The 16,881-nt window shown below is 40.5% G+C and overlaps 3 protein-coding genes across 3 annotated transcripts in view; all 3 read left to right on the forward strand.

The window, feature by feature from the left end:
- The window catches only part of LOC107141808 (protocadherin alpha-3), a 200,234-nt gene that overhangs the window by 29,254 nt on the left and 154,099 nt on the right, over positions 1-16,881 (forward strand).
- Positions 7,784-16,881, forward strand: part of LOC107152150 (protocadherin alpha-8-like) — a 137,123-nt gene continuing 128,025 nt past the window's right edge. Inside the window, 2 exon segments of the mRNA XM_048811665.1 lie at positions 7,784-10,581; positions 10,583-10,707. Of these exon segments, the coding sequence (XP_048667622.1) occupies positions 8,311-10,581; positions 10,583-10,687 (2,376 nt within the window). The 5' untranslated portion in view covers positions 7,784-8,310 and the 3' untranslated portion in view covers positions 10,688-10,707.
- The window catches only part of LOC107152264 (protocadherin alpha-9-like), a 133,730-nt gene continuing 128,026 nt past the window's right edge, over positions 11,178-16,881 (forward strand). Inside the window, 1 exon segment of the mRNA XM_048811666.1 lies at positions 11,178-16,880. Coding sequence (XP_048667623.1) covers positions 14,610-16,880 — 2,271 coding nt within the window. The 5' untranslated portion in view covers positions 11,178-14,609.

Consider the following 16,881-nt stretch of genomic DNA (forward strand, 5'->3'; position numbering starts at 1 on the left):
TCAAATCCTGAAAAAACAAACAAAAAGAAAAAAAACCCACAAAAATCTCAATAAACAACAACAAAATAAAACAAAAAAACTGCATTCTTGTGACTTTGCAATTATCTTATTTGTGAATTTCATTTGGTGGGGTTCACTAAGTATTTTATAATACTTTTACTATTTTCTGTATAATTATTTCAACTACTCATTATTTCTTTATATGAGAGGCAGCAAAGAGAAGTGACTAAATGTATTGAGCAGTGATACTCTTTTCCCTTGTCTAAATTTCACCACTACCATTTTTATGTTGTGCAACATTGGATAGATTATTCTTTTAGATCTCAGTTTCCCACTTACAAAAGAATAAGAGGGAATTGTTGTAATGATTTAGCAAGTTGGTAAGTATATGGTACTTATAACAGTGTTTACCAAGTCGTAAATGCTTAATTAAATTTAGTAATTATTATTCTGAAGAGGGAAATAAAAGCTTTTATGTCAGAAAGTTGTTATTATGAATTCCGTATCATTTTACTTGCTGTAAAGATATTTGTTATGGTATTCATGGGGTGGTCATAATTGCCAAATCAGAGATATATCTATCATTTTGAGTGCCATGTGTTACATTGAAGAAAATGATATCAGTTTTCAAAGATACAAATTGAATTGAGATTTTGACAGTGGAAAGCTTTTGAATTCAAAGGACATTTAAGATGCTGAACCCTCAGTGATTTCCTGAAGATTATTTTAGGATTTTCTATTGTTCATGTTTTTCAGGAAATATTAGACCTTCATAAACCCGAATGAAATATTTTCCCACATTTTAAAATTGTTCAATTTTCATTAAAGGAATGGATTAGGGTTTGTTCTCCCTGCTGTGTGCTCAGTTCTAATATTTAATGAAAGAAACTATTGAGTTTTCTGGGTTTTTTTTTTTTGTTGTTGTTGTTGTTGTTTATTTGTTTGAGACTGGATCAAGATGTGTTAGGCTGGGATTGAATTTATGATCCTCATTCTCTGGAGCAGTTGGGGGTGACAAATCACACCTCAACTTGTCCTGCTCTGAGTTTTTAAAAAGGAATATATAATGATTTGTAAATACTTATTTTGCACTAAAGAGCAAAAAAGAAAAAAAGAAAACTCCAAATTTCCCCTACTTAAGAGCAGCAAAATCAGTGCTTTTTACACTAATCAATAAAAAGCAAAATTTGTGTAGATGATTGTATCTAGCAACCTTAAAACAGTTTGCTTTCTTAGGAATTAAAGAAGAACCACAACCATTGCTACTGAGTAAACATTTCTAAAAAGTTTCTATGCCAGTCTCTAGAATACTGTGCCTGCCAAGAACCACTGACTCAAAACCCAATCCCTGGCTTCTAGAATTTCATAGAACAATAAAGATGTGTCATACATAAACATGACTATAATAAAATGCAGAATATTGTAAGAGGTAGAGAAAGATAACTCATAGTATAATTAGAATTGAACAGAAAACTCTGCCTGTTTCCCTAAGCTGAGGTGAATCTTCCAGAGTCATGATGATTTTAGTGATTTTAAGAATATTGAGAATAATTGGTGTTCTTTGGAAGAGAAAAATTTAAGTAAATGAGTGCACAGAAAATCCCAAATATTTCTGAAATCAGGGAGTTATCCACTTTGGTTAAAGCATATGATTCTCATAAGAGAGTATGAAATAAGGCAAGAAAATTAATGTGAGAAAAAAATCTCTTGAGGGCTGGAGATATAGCTTGCCTTGCAGGCACAAGGCCATGGGTTCAATCCCCAACACCACACACACACACACACACACACACACACACACACTCACAAATATCTTTGAGTAACTGGACAGAAATTTTTACTTTCTTTGAGAGTCATTTGGAAAGTCATCAGAAAGTGTGAAGCAATGGTAATAAAGGTGTTTCAGGAATATTACTGTAAGTATCTGGTGAGGGTGAATGAGGTTGAGATGGAAAAGGTTACACAATAAAATGGAGAGCAGCAATCAATAGAAACTCATTTAGGAAGACAACAAACATGGAAAGCATTAAAAGAAAAATGTGATTATTTTACCTGCATTTGGGAACAGGGTGAAAAATTTGAGAAAAGTAACATTACTAAGCAGATCTAAAAAGCCTTGACTGAATGTAATTGCTGGTCACATGGCAGATTAGCATAAATATTTAGTTAATGAAATGTTTATACATAGAAAGAAATATTGCAAATCATATTGGAGATGATAATAAAGGCATGTAATCATAAAACACAAGGCTTAGAAAGGATGGAAAGAGTAAACAAATATTGGAATCATGAATTCCTACATCAGAATATGTAAATTCTGATAAAAGGAGAAATTCAGTATATTTTTTCCTCAAAACTTACCCAAATACAAATTCTTGTCTTCATATACTCAAAAAATCTTGTAATAGTTTATTTTAATAAGAAAATTATCTAAGTCATTCACATAATCCTTACCTCCTTAGAGAAAAAGCCTAAATTTCCTACCATTAGTGCATACTTCAAACACTAAATCCCCAGATTGCAATGGAGTTTTCTTAACAGGTTATATTAAACCTAAGAATATGAAGTTTCCTGAACCAAAGAATTTAAATTTAGTGTTATTTAAATGATTAGCATTATTTTTCACTTATATTTATCTTTATTTAAAAACTGTTGATAAAATTTCTTCTAAGGCATAAAAGCCATTATGGTGCTACCAAATATTCAAAAGCTACAATTATGGTCTCATTAAACATACAAAATTATAACTCCAAGAAGCATGAAAAATATTGTTTCACATTTTAACACAATGAAGGAAAATATTCAGCGTTTGAAATACACTTTTAATTTTATTAGTAAAAAGCTAAATTTTATAATTCTTACTTACAATTTGGGCCACATGATGTCGCTCTAAACCGTGAATTGCTCTCCTATTCACCAAGTCATCCTTTATCCATTGGAAAGACGTTCTGCTGTTTCACTCTTTGGATGCAAAACAATGGCCAGCATATAAGGAGTGGAATGAAGTTATATTAAGATTCTTCTAAATTTTGAAGCAAGTCTCTCTGATGGGAATAAAAGTCAATAATTTGAAATGGTGGACCTGAGTGGATGCAACAAGGAGAGCCAACAACTACTTCTGTTTATGGTAATTCTAGCAGCCTGGGAGGAGGGGAGCGGCCAGCTCCATTACTCGGTCCCGGAGGAGGCAAAACACGGCACTTTCGTGGGCCGCATCGCCCAGGATCTTGAATTGCAACTGACGGAGCTGCTACCTCGCCTGTTCCGGGTGGCTTCTAAGAGCCCTGGAGACCTTCTGGAGGTAAATCTGCAGAATGGCATTTTGTTTGTGAATTCTCGGATCGACCGGGAGGAGCTGTGCGGGCGGAGCGCGGAGTGTAGCATCCACCTGGAGGTGATCGTGGACAGACCGCTGCAGGTTTTCCATGTGGAGGTGGAAGTGAAGGACATTAACGACAACCCCCCGGTGTTCCCAGCCACACAAAAGAATCTGTTTATAGCAGAATCCAGGCCGCTTGACTCTCGGTTTCCACTAGAGGGCGCCTCGGATGCAGATGTCGGAGCCAATGCTCTGCTGACTTACAGACTGAGCCCCAATGAGTATTTCTCACTGGATGTACCACCCAGCCACGAGCAGGTAAAACCTCTTGGACTTGTGTTACGCAAACCTTTGGACCGGGAAGAAGCTCCAGAGCTTTACCTATTGCTCACTGCTACTGACGGAGGCAAACCCGAGCTGACTGGCACCGTTCAGTTATTCATCACAGTGCTGGATGCCAATGACAATGCCCCAGTATTCGACAGGACATTCTATACAGTGAGATTACCAGAAAATGTTCCTATAGGAACGCTGGTAATTAACCCCAATGCCTCAGATTTAGACGAAGGAGTGAATGGGGATATTGCTTACTCATTCTCCAGTGATGTTTCTCCAGATATAAAATCCAAGTTCCACATAGATGCTGTGAGTGGGGCAATCACAGTGATAGGATGTATTGATTTTGAAGAAAGCAAAACTTACAAAATTCAAGTAGAGGCAATTGATAAAGGTTCCCTACCACTGGCTGGTCACTGTACAGTTCTTGTGGAAGTGGTGGACACTAATGACAATGCTCCAGAGTTGACTGTCACTTCCCTGTCTCTTCCCATCTCTGAGGATACCCTGCCTGGCACAGTCATCACCTTGATTAGTGTGTTTGATCGAGATTCTGGTACCAATGGACAAGTGACCTGCTCCCTGATGCCTCATGTCCCCTTCAAGCTAGTGTCCACTTTCAAGAATTACTATTCGTTGGTGTTGGACAGTGCCTTAGACCGCGAGACCGTATCTGACTATAAAGTGGTGGTGACCGCCAGGGACGGAGGTTCACCTTCGCTGTGGGCCACAGCCAGCTTGTTGGTGGAGGTGGCTGATGTGAACGACAATGCACCAGTGTTCGCTCAGTCTGAGTACACGGTGTTCGTGAAGGAGAACAACCCGCCAGGCTGCCACATCTTCACAGTGTCTGCGCATGACGCGGACGCGCAGGAGAACGCTCTGGTGTCCTACTCTCTGGTGGAGCGTCGGGTGGGCGAGCGCGCGCTGTCGAGCTACGTGTCAGTGCACGCGGAGAGCGGCAAGGTGTATGCTCTGCAATCTCTGGACCACGAAGAGCTGGAGCTGCTGCAGTTCCAGGTGAGCGCGCGCGACGCTGGCGTGCCGCCCCTGGGCAGCAATGTGACTCTGCAAGTGTTCGTGCTGGATGAAAACGACAATGCGCCAGCACTGCTGGGACCTTGGCAACAAGGAGCAGGCGGCACTGTGAGTGAGCTGGTGTCGCGGTCAGTTGGTGCGGGCCACGTGGTGGCGAAGGTGCGAGCGGTGGACGCAGACTCTGGCTACAATGGGTGGCTGTCTTATGAGCTTCTGCCGGTGGCCGGTGTCACGCGTAGTCCGTTTCGCGTGGGGCTCTATACTGGCGAGATCAGTACGACACGCTCCCTGGATGAGATGGATGTGCCACGCCAGAGCTTGCTAGTGGTGGTGATGGACCATGGCGAACCTGCCCTGACCTCCACCGCCACAGTGCTGGTGTCTCTTGTGGAGAACGGCCAGGCGCCCCAGGCCCCCTCCAGGGCGCTGGCAGGTGCCGCTGGCCAGGACGCTGCTCTGGTGGATGTCAATGTGTACCTGATTATAGCCATCTGCATGGTGTCCAGCCTGTTGGTGCTCACCGCGGTGCTGTACTTGGCGTTTCAGTGCTCCGCGTCGCCCACCCAGGACACATGTGGTCCTGTGAAGCCCACGCTAGTGTGTTCCAGTGCTGTGGGGAGCTGGTCCTACTGCCAGCAGAGAAGGCAGAGGGTGTGCTCTGGAGAGGTGCCACCCAAGGCTGATCTCATGGCCTTCAGCCCTAGTTTGCCTCAGGCTCCTACCTCTACAGAAAACGTGAGTCTTAATTTTTTCCAACAATTTAATTGAGAGAAAGTATTGTCTTATTTTTCTTGTTAAAATCAACTGTTCATTTTACTGTTTTTTTTTTTTTTTTTTTGCTAATTGAAATTATGGATTCACCTTCCTCTTTTAAATGGTGGATTTCCAAAGTCATTTACATATCCACAGCTTGTAATTAACTTTTTTGACTTGATGATGAGAATGGAATCCAGGCTTTCCTGGGGCATACTCACTCACCTCTATGGTGAGCCCCATCAATGTTTATAAATGTTATAAGTATTGAATTTTGGTATATATTGACATATTATTTATTTTTTTTGTGTTGTACTTACCATAATAAAACACGTTTCTATATCATCTGTTTAATTTTGCCTTTTATATTTAGTCTAAAGTTGGGTTATTTTAACTTCTAATTACACCAGTTTATTTTTTCTGCAAGCAGTTGTGTAGTACTGGCTTCTTTGTAATTTACTTTGTAGAAATGCATTTGCCATGTTGAAGATGAATTAAATGATACAGTTTAAGATACATTTAAAATACAGTTAAATAGTATACTGTTCCTTATTTGTATGGAATATATGCTCATAATCAAAACTTTAAGAAACTGAATTCCAAATGTAGTGGAAGTAGCCACTTCAAACACTAATCCATTCATTTTATCTCTCTGAATTACTTAAGTGGTTCCAGATTTTTTATTTGTATATTCCCAGGTCAGTCTACCACTTACTCTTTTGCCCTTCATAATTTTCTTCTTTAATATATTGTTTATGGTTGGTTATTCATTTTAAAAATCTGTATCTCATTTTATTATATGAATATATCATGATTTATTTATTAAATTATTTTTATGGAGATTTGTGGAATAATAGCTTAATTTTCCAAGCTCACATTAATTTGAAAACTCGCAAATAATATTTTGGTTAGTAATTAGTGCCAACATTCAGTTTTAGAATATCTTGGAATTTTTTTGTTTTCAATATAATTAATGGTAGAGGTATATCAACTCAAGATAATGTCTGAAAATCAATAGAATTATTTGTCATCAAGCAGTAAATTGTCATTCACAATAAGCAGATCAAATTTTCTGCTTTGTTGAAAGAATCAATTTTTGATCACATCTATAAATATTGTAGACTTTTAATAATGACAATTGTAATTGTTTTATTGTTTTACTTTTATTTTTTTATTCTTTTTTTAAAGAGAGAGAGAGAGAAATTTTTTTTTAGTATTTTATTTTTCAGTTTTTGGTGGACACAACATCTTTATTTTTATGTGGTGCTGAGGATCGAACCCAGCGCCTTGCGCATGCCAGGCCAGCCGAGTTACCGCTTGAGCCACATCCTCAACCTAAATTTCTTTTATTCTTAAAAGTATTTATGTAGCTATTTATTATAGGGTACTGAGGATTGAACCCAGGGATTGTTTACTGCTAAGCTCTCTTCTCAGCCCTTTTTATTTTATATTTTGAAACAGAGTTTAGCTAAGTTTCCCTGATTGGCTTAGAAATTGTGATCCTCCTATCCCATTCTCCTGAGTCACAGGGATTACAGTACAATTGTATCACTATGCCTGGAATATATGTACACTTAAAAAATCTTCCTGGTATTTTATTTAAAAAACTAAATAATCCTATTTTGGTAAGTAATAGAAGGTGATAGAGGATCTTATTCAACACCCCAACCTGTATTCACCAACCATCATTATTTTTTTGATACAATTTTTTTTTTAGAAATTTAAACTCTTTTACTTATGTTCATGTTATGGATTTTTTTTGGTGGGGGGGGAGTACTAAGGATTGAATCAGGGACACTTAATCACTGAGCCACATCCCCAGCCCCTTAAAAAAAAATTTGGGGACAGGGTCTTACTATGATGCCTAGATAAATTGCTGAGGTGGCTTTGAACTCTCAATCCTCCTGCTTCAGCTTCCCAAAACCATTGTGATTACAAATGTGCTACAACCCTTGGCAGATTATTTTTTTTCTTGTTGGTGGAAAATGCTTTTTGGTGGATGGGGGTTCACCTTCGCTATGGGCCACAGTCAGCTTCTTGGTGAAAAAGTATTGCCTTATTTTTCTTGTTAACATCAACTGTTCAATGTGCCAGTGTTCGCACAGGGTATTTATGTTGGCAGAAAAAAATCTATGAAGCAAAATGGTTTAAGTGAAAGGTCTACTTAAGCAAGCTACAGATATATTGAATATCATAAAGAATGTACACTTGAATTTTTCTTGTACTAATAAGTGAAAATTAGGAAATTTAATATTCATAGAATGAAGTAAAACAGAAACTTAACAATAATTTGCCAGTTGATAAGATGAAATAAAATTACATGATCACCTTGGTTAATATATCCTGGTGACCAGATAACATAAACACAATGCTTCCACAAAAAGTGTGTAAGATAGTTTACATATGTCACTATACATTATTTATGACTTATGAAGATCATGCTTGAACATAATACTAATACATGCCAATATTGAAAATATTGAGAAAAAGTATTGCCTTATGAGGAAAAAGATTCCTGCTAAAACCAACTTAATGTAAAAATCCATATGGCATAAACACACTTAAAATTAATAAGGATAAGGGTCTATATTAAATTTGATAAAATAAAATATTTATTGCATAAAAGAACAATTATTGAGGAGTGAATTTAATAATGAAAACATTACCCTTTGGAGCCGCTTGATGTCGCTGTCTGACAAATTCTGTCTAGACAAGATCCAAAGACATTCCTGTAGCAGTATCTGTCTTTCAAAGCCAAACAATCGCAGATGCAGCGAAATTGGACTAAAAGCATCCAGATAATACAATAGTTCATCTTTATATCCGGACAATATTTTCTGATAGGAACAAAACGAGTACTTGACATGGTATTTTCCTGGCGAGGAAACCCGGAATCCGGGCATCTGCTTCTCTTGATTCTGCTTCTCTCGGTCTGGAAGGATACGTATAGTAGACAGATTCACTACTCGGTCCCCGAGGAGGCCAAACACGGCACCTTCGTGGGCCGCATCGCCCAGGACCTGGGGCTGGAACTGGAAGAGTTGGTGCCGCGCCTGTTTCGGGTGGTGCCCAAGGACCGCGCAGACCTTCTGGAGGTAAATCTGCAGAATGGCATTTTGTTTGTGAATTCTCGGATCGACCGGGAGGAGCTGTGCGGGCGGAGCGCGGAATGTAGCATCCACCTGGAGGTGATCGTGGACAGACCGCTTCAGGTTTTCCATGTGGAGGTGGAAGTGAAGGACATTAACGACAACCCTCCTGTATTCCCAGTAACGGAACAAAAGCTGTTTGTTTCAGAATCCAGGCCGCTTGACTCTCGGTTCCCACTAGAGGGCGCGTCGGATGCAGATATTGGAGCTAACTCAGCTTTAACCTACAAGCTTAACTCTAATGATTATTTCATGCTAAGCGTGAATTTAAAGAACGAGGAGAATAAACAGGTTGAGCTAATATTAAGAAAATTCTTGGACAGAGAGGATGCTCCTGAACACAATTTACTCCTGATAGCCACCGATGGAGGCAAACCTGAGCTCACGGGCTCTGTTCAGCTGCTGGTCACTGTGCTGGACGTGAACGATAATGCTCCTAGTTTCGAAAGGTCTGAATATGAAGTGAAACTATTCGAAAACTCAGACAAAGGAACTACAGTTGTGAGACTGAATGCTTCTGATCGGGATGAAGGAACGAACGGGGCAATTTCCTACTCTTTTAATAGCCTTGTTCCACCCATGGTTACTGACCAGTTTAGTCTAGATGCAAACACTGGAGAAATAACAATTCAAGGGAATTTGGATTTTGAACAAGTAAGTTTATACAAACTCCGCATTGACGCGATGGACAAAGGCCACCCTCCAATGGCGGGTCATTGCACCGTTTTAGTGAAAGTTTTGGATGAAAATGATAATGTTCCTCAGATTGCAGTGACGTCCTTATCCTTGCCTGTCCGGGAGGACGCTCAATTCGGTACAGTCATTGCCCTGATCAGCGTGTCAGACCGTGACTCTGGAGCCAATGGACAGGTGACTTGTTCCCTGACGCCTCAAGTCCCCTTCAAGCTGATGTCCACTTTCAAGAATTACTACTCGCTGGTATTGGATAGCGCCTTGGACCGCGAGAGCATATCTGAGTATGATTTGGTGGTGACTGCGAGGGATGGGGGCTCGCCTTCGCTGTGGGCCACTGCCAGCTTGTTGGTGGAGGTGGCAGACGTGAACGACAATGCGCCAGTGTTCGCGCAGCTGGAGTACACGGTGTTCGTGAAGGAGAACAACCCGCCAGGCTGTCACATCTTCACGGTGTCTGCGCATGACGCAGACGCTCAGGAGAACGCACGAGTGTCCTTCTCTCTGGTGGAGCGTCGTGTGGGTGAGCGAGCGCTGTCGAGCTACGTGTCAGTGCACGCGGAAAGCGGCAAGGTGTATGCGCTGCAACCTCTGGATCATGAGGAGTTGGAGCTGCTGCAGTTCCAGGTGAGCGCGAGGGACTCTGGGGTGCCGCCCTTGGGCAGCAATGTGACTCTGCAAGTATTCGTGCTGGATGAGAATGACAATGCACCAGCATTGCTGGGACCTTGGACACAAGGAGCAAGTAGCTCAGTGAATGAGTTAGTGCAGTGGTCAGTTGGTGTGGGCCACGTGGTGGCAAAGGTGCGAGCAGTGGACGCTGACTCTGGGTACAATGCATGGCTGTCGTATGAGCTGCTGCCAGTGGTAGGTGGAACACGCAGTCCGTTCCGAGTAGGGCTGTACACTGGTGAGATCAGTACCACACGTGCCCTGAATGAGGCAGATGCTGCACGCCAGAGTCTACTGGTCTTGGTGAAGGACCATGGAGAGCCGTCGCTGACCGCTACTGCCACAGTGCTGATCTCTTTGGTGGAAAGCTGGCAAGCTCCAAAAACCTCTTATAGGGCTTTAGCGGGTGCCGCAGGTCAGGAAACAGCACTGGTGGGTGTGAACGTGTACCTAGTCATCGCTATCTGCGCTGTGTCCAGTCTGTTGGTGCTCACGCTGCTTCTGTACACGATGTTGAGGTGCTCCTCGGGGACCGCCCAGGACAAGTGCGCGTCTGGGAAGCCCACACTGGTGTGCTCCAGTGCGGTGGGAAGCTGGTCTTATTCACAAAAGAGGAGACAGGTGGTGTGCTCTGGGGAGGTCCCACCCAAGACAGACCTCATGGCCTTCAGCCCCAGTCTTCCACAATGTCCAGAATCAGTCGATGTGCGTGAACAGCAAGATTTAAATGTTGATCATTGTATTCAAGTAAGTGCCTGTCTATTTAGAAATTTTAAATTGTATTCGTGGAAATTTTATAATTACTTCTAAGTTTATTTCACTTTTCTGCATATGACGCAATCAAAATTGAAACTTTTTTTAGTTTTAAAAAATACTCTATAAACTATCCTTATTTTTAAGGGCTCTCTTAATTTTTTTTTTGGTACCAGGGATCCACAAGTTGTCCTTAGACTCAAATAATCATTAGATAATTTTTGGTACAAATATTAATTTTAGCCTTTTTACTATTCCAGTAATCTCTGAATAATATTCTAATAAAATGCTCTCATCCAAACATTTAAGCTTTCATGATTAGGCATTGGACTTTTAACCTTGTTTCCTAACCTATGCTTTGAAATATATATTTTAAATAATTTCTTGTTTTTATAGCACCACAAAAATTTTTGCATTATACTTATGTTTAATATGATTTAACTGGTAAATATCTATCAGAAAACTGGACTACATAATTTCATTCTTGCAAGCCAAATATAGGATTTTCAAATCTTTGTTACAGAAAATTTTCAGAATGATCAGAACTCATTGGTTAATGTAGAAATTCTTGGTATTTTTCAAAGTCCAAGATTCTTTCCTTTTTCTCCTTCAAGTTTGCCAAGGCCTTAAGCATGTTGGTTAGTGTTCTACCACTGAACTACAACCCCAGAACAGTTCTTTTAAACTTCTTGTTCTTTTAGTTGGTTGTGTCTGTTTTTCTGTGCTTCTAGTGACTTTTTGGCCCACCTTGATATTAAATATCCATTATATTTTGACCATATCCCTTTGGAGAGATTAATGGAATTTGATGAAAGGGAATGAAAGGTTGCTGGGATTCTGAGTTCTTATGTTATAAACATACTAATTTGCTTATTTATCACTTACTTATGAATTTATGGGAATTTTCCTTTATGAAAGTGATCTTACTCTTACAATTTCTATTCCATGTCTACTTTGTTCTCAGGTATAATTTTTACTGAATTCTCCTTCTAAATATTTACTTCATTTTACAAAAGCACTTTTCCTTTCCACCAGAAGCAAGGTTCTTTTCTACCATCGAGCGTAGCATTTGACAACTTGTCATTTCAGTCATTTTAGTTCTTTGTTTATCCAACTCTCTAATTGATATTTGAATTGTATTTGATGGGCACACTTTTTTCAAAGAAGGAATCTAAACTTATTTCTTGTATTTCTAATATCTTGGTATTAAATGCCCATTTCTATTCTATGTGCAGTACTGCTTTTAGCTATTTTCTGTTTCTTAAGTTGAAAGTCATTAGAGCTTAGTTGTTATATATAGTGGATTCTGGAGCTTCCTGGATTACTTATCCCCTCTAAAATGTTTTGTTTTTATGGATTCTGGTAAAAAAATTGTTATTCAGTACATTGATTTTACATTTATGCATAATAAATGTGAATTATATCACCTAGAACTTTTTTTGTGCCAATCAAGTTAATATTTATAAATTTGTAATAAAATTTAGCAAATGCTAAGGACATAATAAAAGGTACTTATTATTACTTCCAAGAGGAAAAGAAGTTTGAATGCAAAAAAACTAAAATGTCAGCAAAATTAAATAAAATGTCAGAAAGAAATTTTATTTTTATGTAAAATTAATCTTGTGAGGACTTCTGAAATTGACCCAAGACTAAATATTTTGAATGCTGTGTGGTAGAATTTGCATCATGTATGTGGTAAAATATTTTTGGATATACAAAAAGATGGCTTATCTTGGTATTAAATGCCCATTAGATTTTTATCTTTCTTTTGGAGAGAATGATGGGACATAATGGAATAGAATGAAAGGTTTCTGGGGTTCTGAATTCTTATAGCTTATTATTAACATAGTTTTTAATATCTTTATCACTTTATCACTAGAGTACTTCATGATGACATTTGTGATTTATTCCATACTTATAAGTTGCAGGCTGGAGATGTAGCTCAGTGGTAAGCATTTGCTTAACATTCATGAGACCATGGGTTAGGTTCCAGCACCAAATAAATAAATAACGCAGCATAGTTACAGTTGCCCAAGATCCTTCAGTGTCTGAGTAAGTATTTGAAATATTTCTGTGTTTCATTCAATTAATATTTTTCCCCTTTCTTAAAGCACACAATAGTATTTTGATATGATTTAAAATAATTTGTTATAGTACTCCCAACAAATGAAATAAATTATTTTACAGCATTATACAATACATACATGCTTTCTTAGTAAGTAGAGAATATTAAAGCTACCAGTCTTCTTTAAACATTTAACAGGGTCCTTACACATCTCTAGAAACATGTCATTATGTTAGAAATTACCCAGCCTCAAACTTGAGATTTTGAATAAAACAAATAATATGAATTACATAATGCAATATGTTATAATGAGCACAAAAGAGGTAATGAAGTTGGAATTGAAATAAAATAATTCCCTGTTTGCGTCTTTGAAGGAACACCTGAAGGGTCATTGTGTTCTAGTGGTTTTTTACAAGGTTTGATTTCCACTGCAGAACACCAGAAATAATTTACAGTGCTGCTAAGGAGAAAACAAACAAAACCAAAGACACAGAGAAGCTTCAAATGACTGGAAACATGGAATGGTCTGCTTTATTTAAAACATGTGGATTGCATAAAAGATAATGTGAGAAAATCTGTATTTTGAGCACTAGAAGCAGTTGGGAGCTATCAAAAGATTTTGAGCAAAATAAATTCACACTGTTTCAGCAATTTGAAAGAGAAGACAAACTGGGAAGGTACTGCAGTGATCAAGATTAACAGCAATTGAAAGTGACTCTAATTGATAAGAATACAAAAGAAAATATAGATATTTAAAAACATCAGTGACTCAAAAACTTTCATGTACTTGCTTTCAGACTCAAGACTAAAATATAGATTTAATAAATTTGTTCGCACTTTGGAATGACAGACTAAAACTTATGACAGCTTTACTTATGTAGAACCTAGGCAGAAAAAGAATCCCACCTTAAGTCTAAAATCAGAAATTGCCCTAAGTGCTAAGGATGAACAATAATGAAATAAAAATGCATTAGAAAAAGACATAAAGAAGCTCTATTGATTTTAATGAAGAGATAATTATTCACAAATGATAAGGATCAAAAAGAATCAAACTAATAGATACAGGAAAGAAACACACGAGTGGGAACAAATTTAGTAATTGCTATTAAGAGAAAATTAGGAAATTTTTCCCCCAAAATTAAAACAAATTTTTCTATTCTTAAAGTATTTCACACATATTAAGTTCATGAAATTACTTAAGAAAACTACTTCCAATATTTTCTCCCTGAGTAATTATCTTTCTGGGCTCCTAGACTCAGTAGCCACAGTGAATTACCGAGTTGTGTTACACTAGAATCTTAAATCTAGAAATATGGAATATTCTGAATTCCAGAACAAAATAATTTTCCAATTTAAAATTTGTGATCATTTAACTGATCATCTTGATTTATTATCACACAAATTCTGTTACTATTTTAATATTATGTGGGGAATTTTTTCTGGAGAGAACTACATTTATGGTCATAATGCATTTCTTAGATGAGATTAAGTCTCGTAACACTTCCTCCAGCAAGAAAAACGTACTCCTCTATTTCAACAATGATTAAGAAAGAATTCACAGAAGGAAATAAAATTTTGCAGGATAACGGTGCAATTTTCATTCATGAAAAATGTACTTACTCTTTGGGCCACGTGATGTCACTCTTGGCCGCGATATTCTGTTTCAAAGGGAATACAGAAATCCTTTTCCCCGTGGGAAAACCACACTCTCTTTTTCACTCACTCCGTGATGATCAATGGCGAATACAGGAAGACGGGACTGACAGAGTCAGTAGATTTCTCTTAATTTCGAGGCAATTTACATTAAGCAGAAAGAGATCGGGTATTTGAAATGTTGTACTCGGGTGGAAGCATTCCAGAAGGCCAGCACCTACTGCTTTTATTTCTGCTCCTCACAATCTGGGAAGCAGGCAGCGGGCAGCTCCATTACTCGGTCCCGGAGGAGGCAAAACACGGCACTTTCGTGGGCCGCATCGCCCAGGATCTTGAGCTGCAGCTGATGGAGCTGGTGCCACGCATGTTCCAGTTGGATTCTAAGAGTCACGGAGACCTTCTGGAGGTAAATCTGCAGAATGGCATTTTGTTTGTGAATTCTCGGATCGACCGGGAGGAGCTGTGCGGGCGGAGCGCGGAGTGTAGCATCCACCTGGAGGTGATCGTGGACAGACCGCTGCAGGTTTTCCATGTGGAGGTGGAAGTGAAGGACATTAACGACAACCCCCCGGTGTTCCCAGCCACACAAAAGAATCTGTTTATAGCAGAATCCAGGCCGCTTGACTCTCGGTTTCCACTAGAGGGCGCCTCGGATGCAGATGTCGGAGCCAATGCTCTGCTGACTTACAGACTGAGCCCCAATGAGTATTTCTCACTGGATGTACCACCCAGCCACGAGCAGGTAAAACCTCTTGGACTTGTGTTACGCAAACCTTTGGACCGGGAAGAAGCTCCAGAGCTTTACCTATTGCTCACTGCTACTGACGGAGGCAAACCCGAGCTGACTGGCACCGTTCAGTTATTCATCACAGTGCTGGATGCCAATGACAATGCCCCAGTATTCGACAGGACACTCTATACAGTGAGATTACCAGAAAATGTTCCTATAGGAACGCTGGTAATTAACCCCAATGCCTCAGATTTAGACGAAGGAGTGAATGGGGATATTGCTTACTCATTCTCCAGTGATGTTTCTCCAGATATAAAATCCAAGTTCCACATAGATGCTGTGAGTGGGGCAATCACAGTGATAGGACGTATTGATTTTGAAGAAAGCAAAACTTACAAAATTCAAGTAGAGGCAATTGATAAAGGCTTTCCACCACTGGCTGGTCACTGTACAGTTCTTGTGGAAGTGGTGGACACTAATGACAATGTTCCACAGTTAACTGTGAAAACTGCCTGGCTCCCTGTTAAAGAGGATGCACAACTTGGAACAGTTATTGCTCTGATCAGTGTGACTGACCTAGATGCAGGCGTGAATGGACAAGTGACCTGCTCCCTGATGCCTCATGTCCCCTTCAAGCTAGTGTCCACTTTCAAGAATTACTATTCGTTGGTGCTGGGCAGTGCCCTGGATCGCGAGACTGTATCTGACTATAAAGTGGTGGTGACCGCCAGGGACGGAGGTTCACCTTCGCTGTGGGCCACCACCAGTGTGTCTGTGGAGGTGGCTGACGTGAACGACAACGCACCGGCTTTTGCACAACCCGAGTACACTGTGTTCTTGAAGGAGAACAACCCGCCAGGCTGCCACATCTTTACAGTGTCTGCGCATGACGCGGACGCTCAGGAGAACGCTCTGGTGTCCTATTCTCTGGTGGAGCGTCGGGTGGCCGAGCGTGCGCTGTCGAGCTACGTGTCAGTGCACGCGGAAAGCGGCAAGGTGTATGCGCTGCAGCCTCTGGACCACGAGGAATTGGAGCTTCTGCAGTTTCAAGTGAGCGCACGCGATTCTGGCGATCCGTCACTTTGCAGCAACGTGACATTACAGGTGTTCGTGTTGGACGAAAATGACAATGCGCCAGCGCTGTTGGGGTCTGGGACGGGGGACGTGAGCTTAGTGGTGACCCAGCTGGTGCCTTGGTCTGTAGGTGCAGGCCATGTGGTGGCGAAGGTGCGCGCTGTGGATTCAGACTCAGGTTACAATGCATGGTTGTCTTATGAGCTACAGACGTCGGTGGGCGTCGCTCGCAGTCCCTTCCGCGTGGGACTGTACACCGGCGAGATCAGCACAACTCGCGCCCTGGATGAGACCGACTCGCCGCGTCAGCGCCTTTTGGTCCTGGTGAAGGACCATGGGGAGCCAGCGCTGACTGCCACCGCCACAGTGCTGGTGTCTCTGGTGGAAAGCGGCCAGACCCCAAAGACCGCTTCTAGAAGCTTGGCGGGTACTGCCAGCCAGGAGGCAATGCTGGTGGATGTCAACGTGTACCTGATCATTGCCATCTGCGCAGTGTCCAGCCTGTTGGTGCTCACGTTGCTGTTGTACATATCATTTCGGTGTTCAGCGGCGCCCACCCAGGGCGAGTGCGGGTCTGGGAAACCCATGCTGGTGTGCTCCAGCGCGGTGGGCAGCTGGTCGTACTCGAATCAGCGACGACAGAGGG

Source organism: Marmota marmota, unplaced genomic scaffold, assembly GCF_001458135.2.
Source record: "Marmota marmota marmota unplaced genomic scaffold, marMar, whole genome shotgun sequence".
NCBI classification, from domain to species: Eukaryota; Metazoa; Chordata; class Mammalia; order Rodentia; family Sciuridae; genus Marmota; species Marmota marmota.